We start from the raw sequence: 25,694 nt of genomic DNA on the forward strand, positions 1-25,694 counted from the left end.
CACATTTTGTCCTCAAAGCCCACAGCTCCTACTCATCTCAGTGCCCACTCACCATGAATGAAAATCATGCTGCTTATGTGGGGCTTTGTTGCCTCCAAAGAACTTGAAGTACAGTCAACACTTTGGAAACTGTCCTTTGTTTCCAATACTCTTACCTTCCAGGGTTTCCTTCTATTCCTAGTAGCTTTGAAAAGTTCTCCTGACAAGATGCTCTTTGGTTGGACAGTTGCAGCAGCAAGGAGCCAAAAGAAGATCCAGGAGCTGTGCTTTGACAGCCCTGGCCTACTGCCAGTGCAAGCATGGAGCTGAAGCCTCTGCTAGATCTGGCTGAGGGACAGGGAAGATGTTCAGGGATCAGGCAAATTCATACTGAACATGGTCTAAATCAAAAGGGACATGAGAAGCCCCTTGACTTCCCTACTGATGCTGACATTTGGCTGAAACAACTCATACCTCCTTGGCAGAAGCAAGGCCGTGCCAGATGATGCACAGGATACCCCTAAAATCCCTGGCACAATGCTGGTGTTTTGCAAATTGAGGCTCCCACAGGAGAGTGACATGAGAGCTTGTCAGACCAAGGAAACAGCTTCAGCTTGCAGTTGTGCCAGAGCATTCCTCCTGCTCCAACACTTGGCTAGATGCAGATGTCAGTGCCTTAATGCTGGTCATCAGCCCACACTCACAGCTCAGGCACACTCCTGCCTGTCAGCTCCTTGCTTTTCTTAGCAAGAGAGGGAGGTGGCTGCACAGCCAGGCTTTCGTTCTCTTGCACAGGGGTGGGGGGAGGACTTTTACTGCAGTGCAACAGCAAATACAGAACCTTGAAGTGATTGCAAGTTCCCCATCCTCTAGCAAGACCCCTGCCCCTACAGCATTTTAACATGGTTTCCCAAAAACCTTAACCACAGAAATACCATCTTCTCATTAAATCTGTACACCAGTCTTCCAAGTTCCACTACTTCCAAGTTCCCCAGGCCCTGCACAAACTGGATCTGAAAGGGTGCCTGAAATATTAAACAATTTCCTCTCCTCCCCCCAGGCAGGGAGGAACAATAGTTAGCCTGGGAGGGGTCCATGGACCACTGCAGTGTGATCCACAGCCCACATATTTGCAAACCTGTTATCCATTACAGGCACCTGCCCCAGCATTGGACCTTGGCCTTCCCAGCACAGGAGCTGCCATTCCAGGCATGGCCCTGCTCTGCAGGGCCAGCACAGCAAGCCACAACAGGGGAAAAAAATAAAAGCTAGGGGGAGACAAGTTTCTTGTGTCCCCGTCAACAGCACTGGAGTTAAAGCTAGTCATGCTTGGGTGTCCAAGTCTGACAACCTTCTGCAAACACTAGTCTCATCCAACTGAAACCCTACTGGAAGGTCCTTGCTGTCAGCAGTGCAAAGTTATCTTCAAACGAACAGCTGAACAGCAGACAGAAGTACCACAGCAAATCAAAGGTGAGCTCTGGAACAATCAAAGGTACCTGTGAGTCTACTCATTAAAAGTTATCTTGACTTTCAGCAGCAGTCCCAAGATACCAACAGAATTAAAGGTTACATCTCTTCCCACTATCTACAAGGAGAATATCCTATATAATTGCCAAATATGGCTTAGAAAAGAGTTTAAAGCAAGAGATTGTTCCTTTTTGGGGTTCTGGGTGTATTATGTGGGCAGGTGTCAGAGGGAAAGCAAGACACAGGATAAAAAGGCCTGGAACCTGCTCAGATACTGATAATGCATTGCTCATAGGATTAACTGCTACCATTCAAATTCCTACCATGAGGGAATGTCTCTAGGATGCTGAGAACTGCCAGCAGGTCTCTCATCTCACCACCAACAAACCCAAAGGTCAACCTTTGCAGAACTGGACGAACATTTGTTTCCCAAGTTTTCCTTAACCTTTTGCTCCCTTATTACCCAGTCCAGCTCTCAGCTGAATAGCCATGAGATAGTGGCAGCTTTTGATCTTTCAGCTTGCCTGCATGTGTCGGCATAAATCAACAGGCCACTCCACAGATCATTTCCATTAATTTATTTTGATTCATTTGATACCCATTTGGAAACACTGAACATGATGCAAAATGGACATAAACATACACACATCAGTCTCTTCAAAAAAGCTCACAAATGTTTCACAAAATTTCTTCCTAAAGCTCAGGTTTAAAAAAAAATTCTTTCCACTTTCTTCTAGAGCCCATCACTCTTTACATTATCAGTAGAGGAATTCCATAAAGACAAGATCTTGGGAGGCTGAATTCCCACATTTCACAAAGAAGCTCACCTGTCTGCAAACAGATTTTTGCTGCAGGATCCTCCTGGTAGTGGCAAAAAAAAATCCTAGGTAACTGTAGAACTTTTCACTGAAAGGAATACAGGAAAACACATCCATAATCACACACGCTTCCTGCCCTAATGAGGCAATATACATTCATATAGGAGGAAAAAACCAAGCACATGATTAAGACATTAGGCAGTGAGGCAGTATCCATTTTATATTCAGAAGAAATTTTACAGCAAATGGTTTCATTAAGACACTTGAAAGCAACCTACTTTGAAGGGAAAAAAAAGCACCATCATAGCATGAAGGCTGAAATGTGATTAGGAGTCACAAGCAGCACCAGCTCAGGCTCACCAGTGACTTTTGTCATTTGAGGACAAGTTAAATGGAGAAACAGTCAACATGGGGACCTGTGACTTGCCTACAAAAAAGCACAATGCAGGAAGACACAGTTAAAGAGTGCCAAGCCACCATTTACAGGATGTATCTAATGATGCACTGTTCCTACTACAGACACCAAACAGTGGGGTGATGGCACTTGGACACGGAGGGTGTAACATTACAACACCAGCAAAACCAGAATCCTGGGCCCCTAAGAGCTGCCTGGTCTGCAGAAGTCCACACTATTTGTGAAACAACAAATGCCTCTTAAAAGGTGATGGGTAAAGCAAGATAAACTAACTTTTAAAGTCTGGGTGGAAAAACATCAGAGCTGGCTATTACCAAAATCCTTCCCTCCTCTTGGTCAGCTTTAGGTCCTCTCTTCACACACAGGGAAAATGATCAAGAGCCAGCAGGGTACTGTTTTCTGCACTGCCAGGCATACAGCTTACAGGTGAGACACTGGTCCTTGCCTGAAGGCCACACACAACCCACAAGTCCCCTGTCAAATGCAGGCTGCTCCCACTGCTCCAACCCCCAGGCAGCATGGATCTAGGCAGCTACTAACACAGGGAGCCCAAGGACTGACTCTGACTGTCTGTATGCCTAGATTTTAACATTTTTCTACCAGCATGGTCAGTACCAAGCTCAGCAGGAAATTACTCAGAGAATAAACTGTTCCTGAGCACGCCAGATCACAACACTTTGCCCTTGCAATAACTGGAAAGGAAGCATTACCCTCCAAGGGTTTCCTGCTAATTCTCGGGGATGTTAAAAGGAGAGTTCCCACGTATGCATCTGAAGGGATTGAAACTCTTCCGCCCATTTAGATGCCTTTAAAATATCCCATTACTTTATGCTTCTCATCTCCCAATGCGTTCACAAAGCAAATCCTATCAGGAAGAAGAGGTAAACCAATGCCATGCCGTTAAAGAAACAGTCACCATTACTATACAGATTATAGCCACCTGAACCTCCTATTCACTGAGGAAACAGCACTGCATTTTCCTCCTAGAAAAAAACTCCATCCTTGCAATCTTTTAGTGCCCTGGTTTCAGTTCCCCTGGAGCCAATGCAAAAAATGAAATTTACTTTAGCACTTTGTCCCCACTCTGCTGGAGCATGTTTGACCAAGGTATGGAATGGTTACATTAATCTCAGGTCCTTCGTTCCTATCTGCAGTCCAAATTCCACGCTGCCTGGGAGAACAGAGAGAGTCTCAGTGTCAGCAGTTCAGATGAAACCTCCCACTCACTAAGAGACAAGGGACAAGGCTACAGTGACAGACAGGCTGCAAAGGTGAAACCAATCTCTGCCTGTGGGAGTAAGTGAGCGCCACAGGGTTAGCACTGCCAGGGAAGCACCCTGTGATCTGCCCTGCTTTCTCCCAACCAGGAGTAGCAGGACTCAGAGAAATCACTTATCTCAAACCTGCAAAAGCTCCCAGAGCTTGTTCAGCCTGTGGGTGCATTGATTGATTCCTGTGCATGCAGCACACAGGGACGGACAAATTGGCTGTCTCCACTGCAGGGGTTCGTTTAGCACAGAAGGTCCTTCTGCCTTTATATTCCTCAGTGCCAGCAGGGTAAGATCTAAGAAGATCCTCCTAGACCACAGCATTCTTATCTCCAGGTTGCCAAGCTTGACATCATCTCAGCAGACATCAGAATATACATATGTGCCATCGAAACATTTACAGACAACTCAAGTGGAAGCAACTTTGTTTCAATTTGAACTCCTAGGATCAGGCTTCAAGCTCCAAACAGAAGGTCATAAAGGAACACTTTGCAGTCCAGCTGCATACTTTTTTATTCACATTAGAGTCAAGAAAGCAGTCAGAACTTTCTGCTGTGCTTGGTTAGAGGTAGGAAGCAAAAGAGCTGTCCCTTTACCTCCTTATAAAGAACTGCTTTACTGGATGAAAAGGGGAAAGAAATAAGGGAAATTCAGTAACTGTATAGCCACATTCCAAATGCAGCTGCTCCTTAATTATCTGCTGGTTATAAAATGTGCCACTTGAGGAAACCAAACAGTGCAAAAAGCAACACAATCTTAACCTTAAAATGGGACATATCATGAGGAGCACTCAAAAATATGGCAGGGATCCCAACGGGCAGCCCCTGCTTTCTTTTGGCATCATGCACCATCCATTTATTCTTCAAACTACTGCACAGCAGCACAGTGAATGTGCATCACTTACCCAACATCCCCCAGCTGCCTGCCATGCCCATGCACTCAGGGGCAGGCATGACCCACGCACACGTCTGAAAACACCACAGCTAGGAACAAATAACTCCGCTTTTGCAACTTAGGCCCAACCTGAAATTCTTGTGCCACAGTCCCCAGCTCTTCCAGCCAGACCTCTCCTATTACTGCAGGGCCAACGGCATACATAAAGGGCTTAAACCAAAAAGCCACAAAAAAAACCCACCCATGAAATCCAGAAACCACTGCCACCAAAACCTTGTTATTTTGGCTGAAGTTCGAGTCCAGGCCATAATACAGTTGCAGGCTGATGAGGAAAAGATGGCACTCTTGCAGAGCATATTTTAACAGGTTCATTTACCTGCCAGTAGGGGTCATCTATCCCAAAAACAAACACCTCCAACATATCCTCCATCTCTTCCTATGTACCTTAGGGTTGATCTGTTCCTTGGCTTCTTAGCTTGAGAAATCAGATCTATAGTCAGGCAGCTCCACAGTAACCGGGCTGAGAGAAGACAAGATCACTGTGCTGACAGCAATACAACCAAGATGCTACCTACCAAACATGCTGCTAGCAGAATTGCCTACTCTCCCACAGACTCCCTTCTCCCTATAGACATAGGATGAAGGTAAAGCTACAGTAATACCAGACAGACAGCACTCTAGTTTTGCCCTCAAAGTTCACTGTCACATGTTGCTTCAAAACTCCTTACTTGGTGTATTTACCTGCTGTCACATGTCACAACCCATAATCAGAGCAGAAACACTTTGAAGGAGATGAGCAAAGCCTTCAAACCAATACAGACCCAGCTTGCAGAAAGAACAACAGGATCTCTTTTCACTCATTTAGACAGACACGGATGGAATAATAACTTTAGGGGTCAAGAGGTGAAGGGATTGTACAAAGTCCTACAGGAATGTAGCTCACAAAGGCACTTAATAGAAGCATGTACACAGCTGGATGGAATCAGAGATTGTAAAAATAAATAAATAAATGCACCAGAGAGGAGAGCACTGCCCAGTGACTGCCTAGACAGTCTCTTCTAGCCAAAGAGCCCAGTTTCTGCAGGGCTCCATCTGTTAGTGTGTCCAAAGTTCACTCTTCTGACATCTCCAAAATGGCACACAGAGGTACAAATCCAGGGATTCCTTAACCTTTGCAGGAACCAGTGCACTCTCTGAAGCCCAGCAGCAGGTTCCTCCTGATGCCAGTATTAACATCTAAGGGAAACTCAAGTTCTCAAAACCTTGTGCTCTTCTTGCTGTTTCCCATGGTGAAAAAAGGCAGCAGGCTCCTCCTCTCCCCACCTGCACATATGGCTTACTGCTTTCTGCATCCTATTGCTGGCTGACAGCATGTGAAGAACCATTCCACCGGGGAAAACATCTCCAGTTGTCAGTGAGGGGATAGCCCACATAATGACCACGAGGAAAGGTTGTGTGAGGAGGAGTCCTGGTGGGAGGGGCTGCTCCCCTGCTAAACAAAGTCAGTGAGCCATGACAGAACACCATCTGCAGAACGAGGGGTATCACACGATGTCCTCGGCAGAGCGCTGTGGAGGAGAAGCCCCCAGGCTCAGGAAGTGGCCCCAGTTGCACAGGAGTCCCCTGTTATACTGGCCAGTGTCTATCACTAACCCACCCAGCAGCCTGCGCCCAGTGTTGTCCCGCAGAGCCAGCCGAGCTTCCCTCTCAGTCACGTTGTAGCTGATGTTCAACAGCTGGATAAGGAGGATGTATCCCATGCCAGCTGTTACAATGGCACAGTACCACACACAGGTGAACGACAGAGCAGAGCTGGCAGCAGGGAAAAAGATGGGAAGGAAGCCATTTAGTACAGGAGCAGCTGCTTTAAAGTGACTTTCCCTGGTAATCACTATCCTTTCAAATCCCTGTCTACATCTGCCACAGTGATCTCACTTTGCTGCTTTCATCAGATAATCCTTAAAGGCTTTCTCAAAATTAAAGCTTCAGGGTTTACTTAATGAGAGCTTTTACTGCTAGCAGAGCTACTCTTACACATTGCTGTCACAGAACCTAGCTCTTTACTCTTCGTGTTGTAATGGTGCTCAGGCCTTACTTAAGGACCCCAGGATGCTCTCACTCTACAGGTCATGAGATGGAGTAGAGGAAGGAAGAGTCACTTGAGTACTATCAGTACTCTGCCCATCTGTGGTAGTGCTGGTCTCTGAACTCATGTGCAATAGCTCCCACCACCTTCCCTGCCAGACAGAGCATGTTCTAGGCAGATAGCTTGGAGGACATTCACTAGATAAATAGTAAGGAATGAGAGGGAGAGAGAGCATGTGGATTCCAAGCTGTCAGACCATTACATGCATTGGGATGGGGCATACATATCTAAAAGTACATCTATACATAACACAATAAATACTTCAAATCCTAGCTCCTTCAACTTTTTGCACATAAATAGTGAGCTCTCTCCAAGTCTCAGGCTGCCCACCTTGGCAAAAGCAGAAACACATCTTTGCTTTCCAGAGTTTTTTAGGGAACACTTTGTGATCAGGTCTGACAACCAGCAGAATGACGAACAGGAGCTAAGCTGCCTGAGCAAGCCTGCTCCCACTGCAGCTCTCGCAGGCAGACATCTCACCTGTAGTCAGAATAGGCCCCAGGGCAGTAGAACAATGCCACAAACAGACTTCGGCCCCTACAGATGGTGTGCAGGGTCAAGGTAATCCCATACACAGAGGTGAGCATGAAGAAGGAGAGTGCAAGGATGAAAGCTTGATGGTTCTGCTCCCCTACGCAGCTGTTAATCCTCCAAAAGGAAAGAAAAGATTACTTTGCTTAAAAAAGGAAAAGAAACAGTGTTCTATTTCTTCTTCCTCCCCCAGCTGTCAGAGAACCTGATTTCCAAGGTACTTGCAGTCGACACAGGCTGAGAACTTTGAAAAATGTTCAGGGAAACTTGATAACTTTATACAGAAAGGTTACAAACACAAGACAATAGACCTGTAGGCTAACAGCGGCAGACTGTTTGCATCAAATTTTTAGCAGGGGTAGTATCCTTTGCTGAGACACATTACACCCTACTGCCCCCTAGGCTCCAGCACCACAGGAGTCCCTTGCCTCAGGAGAGCGCTAATGCAACTTAACTGCAGGATTATTAGCGCTCTACAGACCAAGTCTAAAGCAAAAAATCAAATCCAAGAAAACCCACAGCAAAAACAATCCCAAACTGATGAAAAACAGTAGAGAAGTAAAAGCAATTCTGAAGTATGCTGTAGAAGCTATCAGCTCAACCCACTTCGCATAAACAGTTATTCTAACTGTTCTTTTAAAGGGTAAATACAAAGCTTTCTGTATTTAAAGAGTGTCATAAGGTCTTGCACATAGCAAAAGCAACTCTATTTGTCAGGGACTGTAAAAAAAGCAGCTTACTTTAAAAAGGAGGGAACTCAGAGAGAGAACACAGGGAGCCTCAGCCGTGCAAAACCTACCAGACACAGTGATGGTCCAGCCTCCTCACACACCTGCCACAAAGCCGGCAGTGCCCTGCTCGGGCTGGCCTGACCAGCTGGCATTTAGTGCACCAGTCCTTTTTCACACCTGCTGGCTGCTCAGCTGACATCCTGCAATAACCTTTAGCCTCCCCATTCACAGCACGACTGCTGGCAGCACCTGAGATGCCATGGAGCCCGCTGGAGCTCCCTCTAATACTCTTGTGCAAACCCTGGTGCGATGGCTTCTCGTTGCCTGCTGGGATGGGAAGGTAGCCAGGGTCCTTCTTGGCTCGAGACAGGGCTGCAAGCATAAGAATTAACCCGCACGTGAGAGTGACCACTTGGGAATGCTCCACGTGGCCCCGGGGAACCACCTCCCGGAGAAACACATAGTACATATATCCCAAGGAGAAGAGCCCCAGGCTCAAGAAGAACAGAGTCCGTTCCTTCCTCCGGTGGGTGAGGTAGTAATACCACAGCACCACAACGGGCAGGGACGTCAGGATGATGAGCCCCAGCAGGAAGTGCAGGGCGGCAACGTGGAGGAAGACAGGCAGCAGGACGAGCGGCGGCACGAGGCTGACATTGATCTTCACGGCCCCCGAGAACCAGGGGACCCGCAGCCGGTCCGCGATGGTGTCGGCGATCCTCTCCAGCGTTCCCGGGGGCAGGGATTTGCACGTCAGCCACCTGCGAGCGCGGGGAGCACAGCGCCGGCTGGCACCGGGACAGCCGCACTCCCGCCCCCTGCCCCGTCCCGCTCCCACCGCCTCCCCTCTCCCTCTCTCCCGACAAATTTCCCGGGAAGCGGGGCGCGGCTCCCCCGCCCTCAGGGCGGCAGCCCCGCGGGGACGCCGCCGCCGGGAGGGTGTCCCGCAGTCGGCGACCCCCGGGGGTCGCGGAGCCGGTACCTGTCGCAGCCGTCGTCCAGCTCCTCGCAGTCGCAGCAGCACGCCGCCAGGTGGTTGCGCCGGCCGCGCCGGTCCACGTACTCGCAGCAGCAGAGGGGCTCCTCCATCGCCGCCGCCCGCCCCGCCCCGTCCCGTCCCTCCCGCGGGGCCGGGAGCGGCTCCCGCCGGCGCCGCCGCCTCAGGTGCCCCGCGCGCGCCACCGCCCCCGCCCCGCGGCCCCGCCCCCGCCGCAGCGCCCGCCCGCCATTGGCCGCGCGCGCCCCGAGGTGTGCGGGGGGCGGCGCCCCCGCCCGGACCGTCCACCTGACGGCGGCGCGCGCCAATGGGCGCGCGGGGGGCGGCGCCGCCGTCACGCGGGGGCACCTGCCTTAAAGGGACAGCGCAACAGGTGGCGGCCGGGGGGGGGGGGGGGGGGGGGCCGGCGCCGCGGGCCCGGGACCGGGAAAAGCTGCCCCCCGCACGCCTCCACACCGACCCTGCACCCCCCTCCCCACCCCAACACCTGTGTCTGCACCACTGCCCCACAGGCTGTGCACCGCCCGAGCCAGCGCTGCCCTCCTAGTACAGCCCGAACTCGAGGGAGGGAGCCCTTGCATTTTCTGGGATTTTCTTTCTGTATTCATCTTCTTTCCCTCAACCTGCTTGGAAAACGCTTGAAGCACACGAAAGGGAGTTTCATCATCAGTGGGCACACCACGCTGAAGCACAGCCCTCGATAGAGGGAAAACACCGAGGGCTGAAATTTCTCTGGGAGAGCTGGAAACATATGGCAGAAGGCAGCCTGCCAAAGCTTGCAGTATGCAAGAGATCTCAAACCCTTTCCTGTTAATTAATCTTAGGCATTTCCATCGTTAAGATGGTGACTTCTTTCACAAGGTCCCCATGGCTAAAAAAAGCCTATGAAGATCCTGTGGCTGTGAATCCACTAACATTCTTTTTTCTCCAAAACACTCTTCACTGATGGTCATTTTCCTATGTTGACATAAAAAGCTGCAATTTCATAAGAGACAAGCCCAGTTCTCCACCAAGGGTGTTTTTCCCCTCTGAAATGTTCAGATCCATTCAGCAGCAGTACAACTGCCCTCACTCACTCACCCTGGGATGGATCCAAGAGCTCTGCACTGTTTGGAATTGAGACTCCCCAGGGAAGAAGGCTGGCAGAGAGACAAGACTGCCAAGCTATGGCAACGCAGAACCCGACTTACTTCTTCCACAAACCTTTTATTCTGTGCAACAGTAAAGAGTCCAGAGGAGACAGTTACAGTCCCTACCCCACAAGTCCTCACACACACACATCTGTTCTTCCAGCATCTTGAATGAAAAGCTGATGTGGCTATTAACTCTCAGTCTTGCTGCTCTGTGTCCTGTTCAAGTGGTCAAAGCTTCTTTGGAGCATGGAAAGGGAAGTCTTCAGCTGTGAAGATACAATCCACCCCCCCACCAATTACTTAAGTCAGTCTCCTGCATGGGTGAGATATCAGGAAAATAAAGTCTCCCTCCTCATTTTCTTTTAAAGATTTCATGTGATTTCCTCCTCCCTGTTTCCATAAACAGCTTACTGTGCTCTCCTAACAGCTACACTCTGTAGAGTTTATAAATACTAACAGTCCAGGACGATAAAGTCTTAACACCTCACCAGACAACAGCACAGAAGATAAACCACTCCACTCATTTTTAGTCACAGATAATGTTCAGTGCAAATACTCCAAGGAACATGGCAGCACAACATGAATTTTCTTTTACTACCTGGCCCTCCTAGTGCATTTTGGTGCACAAAACATGTTTAGGTTATTGACAACCCTCAGAAAACATAAGGTAGCAAGCATTAAGATGCGTCAGGACTTCCAGACAAAAAGTGTTATTCTGGATGAAAAAGGTGGCTAAATTCTCACTTTTCTTTTTTTACACTGTGTGTTCAAAAAGCACTTAACACTTCAGAATTAGGAATTGTTTGAATAGTAAGCAGAGAAAATAAAAATGGCATGAAAACCAGAAAATTTCATCTCTAAAGTGAAACTGCCAGCACTTAGGCTTTTTCAAGTTGTGATCAAAGTGGTTAATTATCAGATTAATAGCAGTTGTGCAAGCAGAGACACCTCTAAATGAGGAGTGTAAGAAATGGCTTCTTTTTCTAACCTCCTTTAGCAGAGAAAATTGACATGGGTACTTTCATGGAAGAACAAAGAGCAAACAATAGAGAAAGCTACATGTGAACTCCCCTTTCAGCTTTCCTAAACTAATAATTTATTCCATCGCATTTCAAGATATAATAAATGAAGTTAAAATCAGAACATTCCTGAATAGTAAGTAAAAACTAAAGCATGAATTTACTGTCCTTCAGGTACTGAGTTGAAATTTCAGTCTAGGGATTATAAGGATTTAACAGTCATGGACTTCATGATCAGAGAGACACAACAATATTCAACTTTTTTTTTTTGTCTGTAGTATACAAGAGCCTGAAATTTTAAGTTACTGTGAAGGAGGATTATATTCTGTGGAGCCTCTCAGAAACATATGTAGAAATTATTTATTTTACATTGGAGATTAGGTGGCCCCTTGATATCAATGCTACATGAAGCTCTTGCCAGTATCTAGAGGAGCAGTGGGGAACAAATGCCAGGATAAACCTGAATGAAGAAATTCCATAATAAGATGGGAAAACACTTCACAAACCTTAATCTGAGTGTTCTTGGAATCTGTTTTGAAATACTCCAGTCTTTGCTTTGTCATGATTCAGAACTGCATTAACACATCTCTTAAGCACTTGACAAGTTTAAGAAAATTGACATGGGTACTTAAATCTTAGTCAAATAAAAAACTCAAACCAACAAAAAACAAAACAAAACAAACCCACCCACAAACAAACAAACAAACCCAAACAAAAACCAACCAATCAACCAAAAAAAAAACCAAACCCAACCCTCCAAGAAACAAATTCAAAACCAAAGCGAGCTGAAACATCAGAAACATAAGCACTGCCTGTTAACTAAACTCAAGCCTGGGGCAAAACAGATCAAGAAAACTTTATCTAGCACCGGACCACATCAAGCTATGATAATACAAGGGATAAAAGATGTACAAGAACATCACCAGAATGTACAAGAACAAACATCACCAGGAAAGATTTTCAGACCTACCTGCTCAAGAATTTCAATTGAGTCTCTTAAAACTCCCTTCACATGTTTAACCTGTTCCTTATCATATTGAGGTATCTCCTCTTTTGATACAATTTCTGGGGATATGCTGAAAAAGATTGAGATTACATCAGAAACATGGAACATGCACCCCAATGCCTTTTTAAAAGCAACTGTTCTCTGCCACCATTGCTCTGCCATTGCTGAGAACATCCTCTTACAAAAGCCACATGCAAAGCTGCCTGCAGTTGAATTCCAATACCTGTTTGCTTGAAGCTAGTACCTCAGACCTTTACAGGCAACAGCCACCAAGAAAAAACTGTGCTCACATTATGTTTACACTGTAAGGTCCACACTTCAGGAAGCATGATCCTTCTTAAGAATAAAATCACTCTAACCAGTTCTGTCACTATGGGAGGTCCCCACATCCCTTCCAAACTCAAAATCAGGGTATGTTTTTTAACTTTTTTCTTGATACTGTATTCAAGAGGAAGCAATATCTTTCTGTGCCTGAGTACAAAAGGCACCTAACATGGAAGTTTGTGAAGGAGAGGAGATTTAGGAGACTCACAGAGAGAAGCTAAAAAGCTAAATGAATCTTTAACATTCCATTTGAGAACATGCTGGTTCACACAGGATGAACACTTCAGTTCTGTGATCAGCACTATGATATTCACAGAAGATGAGTCACAGCAGGCTGATAAATGCAAACTAAGGTTAACATTTCTCCCAAAACAGCTTGTCAAAGAAGAAATTTATTACTGCAAGATGCAGTCAGACATGTCCCTGGATTTCAGCATAGACCACAGAAGTACAGCAAGCCGCAGCCACTTCTGAAAACTTACCACTCAATTTCACTGTTTATAATTTATTTTTTAGATCAGATTCTCACATAAGCTGAAGAAGAAAGCAAGCAAAGATTGTGAACTCACTTCAAAGAGCTTTCCTCCTGAAGCTGGACATGATAAAGGGACTGAGCTGCATGCTCTATCTTTGAGAGTTTGAGGAACAGTGTTATATTCAGCAAGACCAAGAGCAGCAAACTGTAGATAGAGGAGAACAAAAATCAATTTTTCAACAATTTCAGTTGCAATGCTACAAATACGAGATCATGGCTAAAGACAGCTAAGGAAACAGAATCCTCCCAGCCTCCTGGGAGAAAAAAGGTGTGGGGCAGCACTATACTGAAAATTAGTACCCATCTGAACAATTCCTAGCAGTTACCATTAAACTAGGTAATAACAAAAAATAACAACAGTATCTCTTCTTGGAACTTTTAAAATTAGGAATGAGTAGATTCTAGACTTTATTTTTTAATAGTATCAGACCTAAGTAAACCTGTAAGGTAGACTAAGTTTGACAAGTCAGCATTTTCATCCCACATGTCATTTCCAAGTCAATCCATTCCTCTTTTATACCCCCATGTTCCACTCAAATTAGTTTATCATGCTACATGCAGTCTTAACATGAAAATGAGGAACAAATACAGATAAAAACCAAGATGAGCTTGAGTCAAGCAACACTTTAATGCAAGTGAGTACTTACAAGACACTCATTACTACAATGATGGTGGTGGTCCTACTTACTGCATCTCTTTTCCTTCCTATAGGGCATGGAAGAGAAGGAGGTTAAAAAGTACTAAAGAATATTCCTAAAGGATGTCTGCAGATAGATACATGTCAGTGCCCAGCACTTCACACAGAATAGCCCAACAACTTCTAATGGGAAAAAAATCAGGTCATGTAGGTGCATAGGACCACCTCCAACATTCACCAAGGCATTTTTGCAATCATCTCTGAGAAGCTGGCTGAACAGTTAGGCTCTTCCATCAGAATTCCCCTTACCCACTTGTGCTGGGGAGAACACAATACTGGGGCATGGGAGAACACAATACTTCAGCCTTCTCAGGAATTGCCTGAGAAGGCTGAAGTCCATCCATTACTAACACACAAATGTGCTGCTGGTCACGCACAGCAGAGACAGGGTGCAAAGTGGCTCTCTCCTGCTTGTGCTCCTGCTCATGTTCATCTTTCTGACAATCTGTCAGTCACATTGTCCTGTAACTTGTCCCATCCTTACTGGCTTGGTTTATCTATTGTCCCATAACAGCCCTTCGGGAGGCCACCTGCTATTCTGCAGGCATCAGGGATCAGACACTGAGGGACAGAGTGTGCCTGTTCTCTCCAAACCAAGCACCTAGCACTGTGGGCACACTTATCTTTAAATAGAATTGATTTTGCACACCCTGCCCTGCACAACAGACATACATAAAAGCTGTAATGCACACAGAGGCACACTCATCTGAAAAGGTGGAGCAACAATAGCAAAATTAAGTAATTAGGAAGCAATTTCACATAGGTAAAGAGTCCTTTACACATGCTGTTGATCCAAATATTCTCTCAGTGCTATCTATACTCAGCGTTGTCTCCCTCTTTAGGGAAGTGTACTTGCTCCTACCTCACTGTTTACAATTCAATTTCCGTCATGGAATCCACCATTCCCTGGTGCAAACTAGTGCACAGATGTTCCTCATCTCCCTAGCTGAAACTAATGTTGTATATGCTGGTGGCCAAGTCTGTCATGCCTAAGGGCAGTAGAACTGCAAGAAATGCTTCAGTGACCCAGAAATTACAGAAGCATATGGGAAACAGAATTCGTAACATTAAAAATCAATAGCCAAAACTGAGATGACAGGGCCAAGAGGCAAGTGGCAAAGTTCAATCAATTCATCACCTGTGTGTGTAGTTATTTGAAGAAAAAAATAATTTTTTCAGAAACTTTACATGGATCAGGTTTTATTTTCCCTGATCCAATCTCATTTTCAAACCTTTGCAGATACAGAGCAGTATTTAAGATTTTGGTTGATTTTTGTTTGTTTTGAAACTGAAGGTGATATTAGCCTTAATTTCACGAGATACTTATGATAAAAATGATCACACATGCTCCAAATATACTTTATGCAAGCTTGAAGAAGCCTGAACTTGTTAAAGCATTTGCTATCACAGAAAAGAGCAATACATTCACAAATGCTATTCTTGTATTATTTTAAGAGTTATGCTTTCTTGAACATACCTTTTGGAAAACACTTGATGTATAAAAATTCCTACCTATTAAGCTGCCCTGGGACTCTACTCCCATGTCACCAGAGGAATGCTGGGAAGAGCGTTTGGGAAGTGATTCTGCCAAACCCCGGTGTAAAGTGCGTCGCCTTCGTCTCAGAGCAAGTAATTTCCCAGAGTCTTCTATGGACTGATTAATTGCATATTCCTCCATTAGGAGATCTGATTCTGCAGTGGAAAAAAATAAGGTTACCAAAGTGTCAAAAAGAAAGCTGAAGACAAATTGTGAGATATGCAAGGTGGCAGCAAGAGGAACAAGCACACCTTCCAATACATGAACTTAAAGCAGGTAACTGGCGAACTACACCCTGACCTCCACCCCTGTTCTATTTTCTAGAGGGCACTTGGAACATTCTGCAGAAGTGGTGCACACTCAGCCCCAGGGAGGATTGTTCAATGCTATTCCAGACAGCAGCTGGAAGAGCACTGCAAGACACTGTTAGACTGAGGCTTGAAATTGTGTTAGACTGTGAACCTGCAGCAGTGGCTGGCCAGGCTGTGAACAGACATCCATGGAGCTTGCCAAGTGCCACTGCTTCTCTTCTCAAAGGCACAGTCAAGGAAATTCTTAGAGATAAACATATCCAGCTGAGAATAACAGCTTTCCTGCTGCTCCTCTTGTTTCCTTCTGAAAGCCATTACGGCCAGGTATACAAGAGCCCCTTGTTAGCCACAAGGCTTCTTTCATACTCTGAAACTGGCAGATACACTGATGACAGGAAGTTCTGTCTTTAAGACTGCTTGGTGTTGCCTTTTTTTCAAGCCATTCTTTGAGGAGCCAGGCTTGACAGACAAAAAAAAGTACATAGCAAAGGTAGCTCCTTACTCCAGTACAAAGAAGAAAATGCCTCACCAAGTTGTTTGAAGTTTTCCTGTATTCCTCCCCAGGTATTCTTCTCAATTACAGACTTGACAAGGCCCCAAGGCTGTTTTTTGTACTTCACTTCTGCAGAAACCCTAGAAAACAGAATGCAATAATGGAAAAGTGCTCTTCTAGGCGGCACAGTGATAGCAGAAATCTCTTATCAGAAGCAGCCTCCAGCTTGTGTCTACAATCTGCAATACCAACTGGAACTGCCATCGCTCTCCAGCTGGGCAGCACTTTCATTAAAAAAATGCAAGAGACAGACAGTAGCAAAGACAACATCTCTAGCTAAAGTGTCAAAATCTAAATGTCCAAATTATGGGAAACATTTTGGAATGTTTTCCTTCAGGCTCAGACTACCAGATGATTTCTATCCTCTGAAGCATTCTCATTTTAACACATATTTAAAATAGGATTCAGGCTTCCAGATAATAAAGTAATGATTTTTACTTTGTATGAGTACACATGATATATTACATGGGCACTACAATAGCAGAAAGTGAAATTCTTTATCATAACTCAAGTGCTCACATCCTACCCTGAGTAGACAGAAATTAAAATCTGTCTTTCCATGAGCATGACAGAGGGGAAAACTACATTCCTACTGTGCATTCCCTGCATTCCTCAGGTAAAGCTAATCAATACTGCTTCCAGAATAAAAATGAATTGGACTAGAATCCTTCAGAGGCATGCTTTAACTGAGTGAATCGCAAAGCTATTCATAAAGGACAAAGTCCTTGATTTCAGTCAAGAAGACTGATCATCCTAGAATACACTCTTTTCAACTTTTTAAGTAATCTTCCAAATCAATGTAAGCCCACTGGGCATGGTGTAATAAAACAACTCCTTTCAAACAGAGTTTCTGAGCCATTTTAAACACAGTTTAGTAAGGCCAGCTGTAACATCATTATGTGCCTTTCTGTTCTATACACATATGCTCTGTGCACCACGTGCACTTAGGTTTTTGCTCTTATCCTAGGGCTGTCGCATTCTCAGAAAAAACTAGTCTAGGTCCCAAAGAAGAACAGCGATTCACTCAAAAAAAAAAATCCAAAGCAGTCGTTCAAGGACCTTCATTCCATTCTCCCAGTAGAGAGGGAGTTTTCAGTAGGCTGAGATTAGCCAGAATAGAATCCAGGCTTGCTAACCTTTCCTGAGCACTGATTAAGTTTGAGAAAAAAGCTCTTATTAAAGACAGCACCACTTACATTGTTTTCAACAAATGGGAGAGGAAATTCCATATCTAGACAGAGTTCACTTGAGTACCCTCCTTGCAAAATTAAGTACATTCTATCTTCTCTGCACATTCCTGTGAAAACATTCTCCTCTACAGGCCCTTAGCAAGGATGACTGGGAAACCTTCTAATAAAGCATCTCAATTTTTTCCAATTTCTCCCACTCACACAGCTGCACTCAAAAAACACAAGGCTGGTCAGGACCCAGTTCAGTCTGGGAGATGAGTTCTGTACCTCAGAGTCAACATCTCAGTTAATCTCTCACTGCATTAATGAGATCCAAGCACAGCATACATGTGATGAGAAATAAACTAAACTTATTCTTTATAAAAGAACCCAACATTCTCTGTGCTGCTGGAAAATCTCAATTGAGAACATCCCTGCCTTGGCTTCTGCCCTCCCCGGTGCAGCATGCAGGCTCACCGTAACCGGCACTTGTGACTGGATGTGCGGCTGATGCAGTATCTGTTCACAGTGTAGAAATAATCATGGTAGGGGACGTCGTGGGTCAGGACCTCAGCATCTACCTGGTAAGACTGACCTTTCTGGCTCTGCTTATGCAGGATCTATCAAAAAAGAAAAGAAAATTAAGAAGGTATACTCATGGTACACAAATTTCCCCCACCCCCTTTCAGCCTGAGTTCCTTAGGCTGGATCAACCAACTCCAAGTGAACTCAAGAAGAGAGAAAGCCTGAAGAACCACTATAAAAACCAGTAAAGAATATCAAGTATAGGTGGGGTGGGAAAAGAGAAGATGCCTCCTGCTAGAGCCAACATCAGCAGCATCAGGGCTTCCCCACTGCCACCTCAAGTACCAGATACAAGGCTGGCCACTGCCTCATGACCACAGCTTTTCTTTGAGACCTTTCCCAATGCAGAACTACAAGAGGGTTGAGACTGGAAGGCACCTCTGGTGCTTGTCTTGTCCAAGAACTCAGGCAGGACTATCTAGAGCTGGTTGCCTAGGTCCATGTCCAAGTGGCTTTCCAATACCACAACATCTGTGAACAACCTGTTCCACTGCTTAGTCACCGTCACAGTGAAAAAGTGTTTCCTGATGTTCAGAAGGAAGCATCTGTATTTCAGTTTGTGTCCATCACCTCTGGTCCTGTCACTGGGCACCACTGAAATCTGTGGCCTTTGATGGTGAGGGCCTGACTCAGAATTTTTTGCACCCTCCTTCAGATGCTTCTGTATAATTTTAAGATGCCCCTGAGTGTTCTCTTCTCTGGGCTGAAGATTTCCAGCTCTCAGCCATTTCTCACATGGGATGCTCCAGTCCTTTCATCATCTTAGTGGCCCTTTGTTAAGCTCTTCACCTCTCATACTGGGGAGCCTAGAAGTGGACACTGAAAGCCTTTAATTGCACCTTTTCACCCCCCCAGTTCCTAAGAGATGTTTCATGGGAATTTACAGACATCTGTAAAGGTAGAAAGCCTCTCTCATTTCATAAGCATTGGCTCAGCAATGGTGAGAGACACAGCAAGACACCTGAGAGATGCTTTGTTTAAACTGCAGATGCACATTCAGTTCACCAAACTTTAATCCACAGCCAGAACTCTGATGGAGCAGAGAGCAGATCTGTCCCTTGCTTTAAAGGGCACCAGACAGACACACACATGCACACAGTACCTGCTTTTCTGTTGCAGTTGTGAACTTCCCACAGAGGGGATTGTTAATTGTTACAGTGTACGTCAAAGTCCTCAACTGATTGCCGTTGGAGTCTCTATTCCAAGGGGTTGATACAGCATCTAGATGAGAAGTTATGCAAGATCTCACATAAAAAATTACCTGTCTTATCATGTCTTAACAGTTTGAGGAGTATGGGGCAAGACAGAAAACCGGTTCCAATTAATTGTGGGGCTTTTCCAGGAAAAACCATACCCATGTAGTCTGCTAATAAACAAAGGTGAGGCTCTGGATAGCTGAGCCTGAATCTATTGAAATAGGGTTGACAAAAGAGTAAGCAATTAAATGAAAATACATAATTTCCCATTTGCTTAGAGTTGAATAGATTCACTTAGCATTATCAAAAGCTTTTGCCACATTGCCTTTCCAGCTGACACTGAATAAATATTACCCTTTTTGACTTGATTTTCTGTTCTTACGGTCTCAGTGAATAAAATTTACTCACCCAGAAAATTAAAGCCTGTGAGTATCGTTTAGGAGGATGCAATGATTTTTGCCTGTGTACCAGCCATACAAATTTCACTATTTCTGGGACACAATGTAATCAGAAATACCCCACAGAATGCATCAACTTAATAACCTATTCAAAATTCAGGCATTAAGGTGCAGTTTTGTGGTGCACTGAAATGAGGTTTTTACTCCAAAATGTGCATACCTAGGGAAACAATAGTCTAGCTTTAGATATCCTCTCTGAAAGTGAAACTTAAAAGCTTAAAAATTCTTTCAAAGAAAGGAAAAACTTCAAAAAAATTCAACTTAGCCCTATTTAGTAATTCTCAGAGGTAAAAATTTTCAGGGTAGCTTGTAACAGACAGAAGGGAGAAGAGTTTATTACCTACTATACTCCTGGAATTAAGAAACCTCTGCATGAAGTGAGAATTGGTGAAAAGGATTTCAAACATCTTGTCTGCAGTGATGTGGAAAACTCTGTTTATAAAAAGTCTCCCATAGAGATCATTGTCAGAGACAGTCTCCTTCACTGCTAAGAAAGACAGAGATCAGGTTAAGAACAGCATTACACATAACCTTGATAGCATTCTAGGCTTTATTACAGCTTAAATCTCTCCCAAGCTTGCATCAGCATTTGTTTCTTGCTCTCAGAAACCCAGTAAGGATATCAGCAAATGATTTGGTAGATAGATTGCCTTCAGGAACAAAGTCCAAAGCTGATTTTCAAATACACACCACTACCACTACTTCCCTGTGCAAATTGATAAATTAACAGCAAAAGCTACCATCCCTTTAATTTTGTCTTCAGTATTCTACTAATCCTGCAAGAAACACTGGGGAAAGAAAGTTAGCATAATTTTCATTAATATGTGTGTTTATTGTACAAAAGACAAGAAAGAAGGACACTAAAACCATAACAGTTTTCTTCTTATGGCTGGTTTCAGAATTCTGCTTTTAACAGTTGTAATACTGGTAATGCCCACAGTCTAAGGGACCAGGTAGACTCCCAAGCAGTTCTTCCCTCCATACCTATTGAACAGGAACACAAGGGGCACCCTGCTCCATTTTGCAGTTCCCAAAAATGCATGGAGAGGCTCAAAGGCCACCATCTATTTCAAAGCCACCGAGCACCCCAGTGGCATTCTGTGGCTGCAGCACTGATCTTTGCTATTTCTGCTTCTTGGTGGTTGCTGGCGTGACTCAGCTTTGTGGTTTTCTCAGCCACGCTTGCAAGAGATAAGGGATAGAACTATAATCCTGGAGGGCAAGCAGTTTCCTGTGCCAATCCCAACTCAATCTACTTATGCTTTAGAAAGAAGTCAATCCTAAACTATAATTACCAGCAAGACAAACAAGCCCCCCCAGCACCACACATCACTAAAATGAAACAAGCAGCCCAAAAGCAAGTCTTGCAGCAGACAGACACAACCTTTCAACTGATACAAATGAATGCTCAGGGCTAGGAAAGGTCAGTGCCATTTACGAATGCAAAGGGAGCCTGAATATCACGCTGTAGTTCACAAGCTGCCTGCAGGCTAATGTTACAGCACTTAAAACATTACTGGCTTGGTAGCAGTCAGTATTGATAAGGCAAATGCACCGACTGAACAACCACAGCAGTCCCCAAGGAAACCCAGTTCTGATTGAGCAGACTCCCTCTGTAGTGCTGCTCCTAGCCTGCTAGAACATCTGCCTCCAAAAAAGCTCTCCTTGATCTCATCAGACTTCAAAGCAGGACCCCAAAAGAGAAGCGTGAGTGCTGTGGTTTTGTGCTTGCACAAGAGGTTGACTTCCTCTCCATGCCGTGTTCTGCTTATGCAATTGTAATTCCACACAATTATGAGATGGGACAGAAAGCAAACACACATTTCAAGAGGCCTATTTAACCAGTCCATACACAGTCATTACACGTAGAATATGAATTCTGCTCTGCTGAAACATTGTGCAGGAAGCCAGAATTTCAGCCTGAGTTTTCAGCTTTTACTCACTGTATTTTCTCTCCTAACTGAATCTAACTCTAACAAAAGGCAGGCCAAGTGAACTGTAAGTTTGTCCTAATTTAACAAGACCTCTACATTACAGATCTCTCCTTTCAGAGTGCACTACCCACATCCTCTCTTTTGCTAAGAGACAGGAAGTTTCAGATACTGATGCTGACCTCCCCCGCTCCTACTGTGCTTGAGCTACTAGGCAATTCACACCTAGTTACTGTGGTTGAGTGTTACTCAGCTGGACGTTGGCATGCCCAAGGAACCTGCTACCACTTCAAAAAAAAATAAAGACACCCAGACACATGATCAAGCCACCAGATAAGCATTAGATCAGTTTTGTCAGCTATTTGTATATGTCTTAGCAAACACAAGATAACACAAGTTACCTCTGCCCCAGTGAGCCTGAGCTAAACAACTTCACGTTCACCTGAAATGCCTGAGGACAGCTGCTATTTTTCTGCCGATGCAAGGTAATTTGGTATGCCAGGGCAACTTGTGATATGCACAAAGCCCATGCTTTATTACCATAAGGTGCAGATCTTGCTACCAAGCTCTATTACTCTGAGTCTATCCTCTTTCTAGTGAGTTTGAACAAAAAGCACCCACAGGTCTATACAAAACTTCCCCGAAGCTAATCTACCTACACTAGCTCTATATAGTCATGTCTCTAATAAGGAATAGTCAATGAAGTGCCAATGAAGTGCATGAGTATCTACTGAGAAGTATGTTTTCTATTTACAAACCTTCTCAGCTCTTGGAAGAAACAAAGGAGTTTTTTTTTATGTTGTTAGCACATACAGCAGTAATTTTCAGAAAATCCAAGCTAAACCTGGGTTTACATATCAGGCCCATCAGCTACTTTAGATGCTAGGATTCAAACAGCTGTTCTCCAGAAAACTGTAAACTTTCTGGACAATGAGTCTGGAAGGTGCATGTATACATAAATGCTGTGAGTTCCACATCTGTGGAACCAAGTAGCAGGATACACCAAGAACTTGACAAGCTTCAAGTCACTTCCATCTGGGCTTCTCAAAATTTGTCTGTAGAAATTCTAGATGAAGCAGTGAGCACAAACAGTAGCACAGCAATGAATAAGCATACACTTTATACACTTGTCATTTGAACAGAACAGGCAGCCTTAACCACTTATTTCTCTACAAGTGAAGATGCATGTTTGTCTACGGTTTCATTTCACACAGGTAAACTTGCCTTTGTTTTTCACAACAGTAGGGCAACACAAAGCATTTTACCGTAAGACTGGCTTGGAATGCTCTTTATTAACAAAGTGTTTCGTGCAAATACAGAGATATCAGTTTAACTCCTTCACTTTCAGAGCTGTTCTAACCCCTCAGCAGCATATAATTATCAATGCTAACTTTCTTAACCTGAATACATTTATAGCTAAATTGGAGCTGTCTGCTAAAAGAACATGAGATTATTCTGACTTTAGGTAAGGATCACTAGGGACCCAAAAACACAGAAGTAAGCATATTACCCAGAGTGTTCTGGTTCAGCCTAACAACAGCAGGGTCTATTCCCTCCCCCACTACTGCTCTGCACTTCCTAAGGTCATTTTCATCACTGCAAGGCAAGCTGTGAAATAATGTTTGAATATAATACCATTATGCAGCAGAGATGGTAGAGGTTTAAAGACATCTGCAGTGCAAAAAAAGAGACAGAAAATGAGGGGTGGAATGGGGCAGTAAGAAAACCACTATTATTAAAATTCCCCTCAACAACCAACAGCAAAAAGCTAAACACATACCACATGCAAATTAAGAAAGCTGAACTGATAAAAGCAGAGGCTATCAAACAAATTAGTAAGAAGGTTGATTTTTCCACTCCACAGAGTTGGGGGAGGATCAGGATTTTAAAAAGTATGTATGCAAATCTTGGCACTGTTGAACATTTCTATACCACTGTGGATAGGGAAAAATTACAGGCTGTATGAAAGATATGTAGGTAGAAGCTTTTAACCAAAAAATACCTGAAATCAAGTGAATAAAACCAATTTCTAGAAGCGAACATGTTTCAGACATCATCTATTTAAAGACTGTATCAGCGGTATTAACCATTTTCAGAGAATTCTCCTATACTTTAAGTACAGAATTATCATGGGGAACTACTAAGTAAGTATTGTCACAATGCTAGCTTTTTCCAGTTCACAAAATAAAAAATCCCCACCAATTTTTGCCTTCAGGTGACTTAAACATATATCCTCCAAACACCAAAATAAATAAATTTTTTTCTACAAAGTATATCCTTTCAGTATTTTGATTAAAATGCCAATAAGATAACAGGGCTACTCTTCCTTACAGACAATGCACATCCAAAATTTTGTATTGGGGGGGAAGAGGGGGACAACTAGTACAGGGCTGAACCTAATTTCAACTGTCCTGCATTTTAAACACTGTTTGCCCTCTATACCACTATCTGCAAGCAGTCAAGCCTCTGCTGTGTCCATCTTGCAGCACCATGGTGCAGGCAGGTATGCTCTCCTGCAGATCACACATTTAAGGTGGTTATTAGTACACACAGAAACAACACAGTAAGTCTGTCATGTTACACAAGGAGAACAGAAATGTGTGATCTCCCTGCATACAGTAGAGCCTTCTAGCAGAAAATACTGTTTTCCCTGTATCCTGCTTCCCCCTTCTTTCTTTGAAGTATTTCATGTTGCCGAACATGGTCACGGAAAACAGACAAACAAACAAATTATACTAAAGAATCTTGAGGAAATTATAAAGATCTCCTGGCTCTGTGTTAGAGACACATATTCTGTGCTTGAACTAAAATCTGTTTTCTGAAATTCAGAATTCAGGCCACAGATATTAATGTTTAGCTTAGCCAAAAGTTTGTCATGGCTCAGGATTTATACTCTGATTTATGAAACTGGACAAAAACACCAAGATGCACGTCAATAGGCCAGTGGGGCACAGTGGGATGCAGACCCCCATCCCCAAGGTGAGAACTGCTTAGGACAAGGGAATTATTGCTGTGAAGAACAACAGTCTTGAGCTTGCCCCTCACCTTATTTGCTAGGACACCTCCATGGGCAGCCTGAGTATGAGCCAGAGGACACAACAGAAATTAATCGCATGGGTAAACCTTTGCCATGTAGGAAAGCTAGTTTCATTTGCGTGAAGGAATTCACCTTGTAAGAGTGTGGGGCAACTGCAACAGAAAACAGACAGAGAAACAGAAGAAAAAAATTCTAAGCATGAAGATTCTGAGAGAAAAGATTAATGTTGTGAGTCTAGAAAATCCTGTTCCGAATAAAAAAAGACTAGTCTTGGGGAAGGGAAGAGAAATAAGAAAGTCAGGTTTTTTTTATTAAAGATATATCTCCAGTTTAATATGCTCTATTTATTCAACATCACTATTGCAGGCATGACAGGGAATATTTACTGCTATTGTTTAGGCACTAGCAACAGGAAAGACAACAGGACTACTTTTTAATCAGTTTAACTGGAGACCTTCGCCATAAAAAATAAAATCCAGAGACAGAAGAGAGATGTAGTAAAAGGAAAATAGGAAAGCTGCAAACTATCTAAAACATCCAAAAACCAGAACTTTCTGCTGCTCTAAGAGATACACCTGTGAAAGAGTAAATTAATTTTTGAACCTTGTTAAGTGTGTAGGAGTACAGCATAAACAACAGACTCTTTAAGTAGGTATATTCACAAAAATTATAATGCCTGACATACATTGAGTTGAATCTGAACTCAAGCCAACACAGAAGCAGTATGGGGGAGCAACAGCAAAGTTAACTGAATATAACCATATTCCCAGGCAAAAATCACAACTTGAAGGCAGCCAACTCAAACTGTAACTCTGAAAGCCTTCCTGCACACCTCAACAATCCCCCGTAACAACACCTGCAAACAACTTCAGTTGTCAACTCTGAAAACAACAAGTCACAAAATTTCTCAGTGACATTAAGAACTGCCTTCAATTAACTAAACTGCTTTATTGC

General features: G+C 44.0%; 2 protein-coding genes across 6 annotated transcripts in view; both read right to left on the reverse strand.

Annotated features, from left to right (window-relative positions):
- Positions 1–2,012: 2,012 nt before the first annotated feature.
- ZDHHC23 (zinc finger DHHC-type palmitoyltransferase 23) lies at positions 2,013–9,442 on the reverse strand. Its single transcript, XM_071433335.1, has 4 exons — positions 9,235–9,442; positions 8,321–9,013; positions 7,471–7,638; positions 2,013–6,656 (listed from the first exon to the last, which is right to left on the reverse strand). The coding sequence occupies exons 1-4, from the start codon at positions 9,339–9,341 to the stop codon at positions 6,389–6,391; spliced, it is 1,236 nt and encodes a 411-aa protein (XP_071289436.1). The 5' UTR covers positions 9,342–9,442; the 3' UTR covers positions 2,013–6,388.
- Positions 9,443–10,435: 993 nt separating this feature from the next.
- The window catches only part of GRAMD1C (GRAM domain containing 1C), a 51,594-nt gene continuing 36,335 nt past the window's right edge, over positions 10,436–25,694 (reverse strand). For 3 of the 5 annotated variants that reach the window (XM_071433336.1, XM_071433339.1, XM_071433340.1), the window contains exons 10-18: positions 20,113–20,259; positions 19,221–19,339; positions 18,011–18,153; positions 16,341–16,444; positions 15,476–15,655; positions 13,914–13,971; positions 13,301–13,411; positions 12,372–12,477; positions 10,436–10,648 (exon numbers count right to left, since the gene is read on the reverse strand). In XM_071433336.1, coding sequence (XP_071289437.1) covers positions 10,571–10,648; positions 12,372–12,477; positions 13,301–13,411; positions 13,914–13,971; positions 15,476–15,655; positions 16,341–16,444; positions 18,011–18,153; positions 19,221–19,339; positions 20,113–20,259 — 1,046 coding nt within the window. In that variant the 3' untranslated portion in view covers positions 10,436–10,570. The remainder of the gene's footprint in view (positions 10,649–12,371; positions 12,478–13,300; positions 13,412–13,913; positions 13,972–15,475; positions 15,656–16,340; positions 16,445–18,010; positions 18,154–19,220; positions 19,340–20,112; positions 20,260–25,694) is intronic. The other 2 variants (XR_011680142.1, XM_071433337.1) reach the window with 2 other exon arrangements.

The sequence above is a fragment of the Agelaius tricolor genome, unplaced genomic scaffold (assembly GCF_023055355.1).
Source record: "Agelaius tricolor isolate 1412-34295 unplaced genomic scaffold, bAgeTri1.0.p SCAF_9, whole genome shotgun sequence".
NCBI lineage: Eukaryota > Metazoa > Chordata > Aves > Passeriformes > Icteridae > Agelaius > Agelaius tricolor.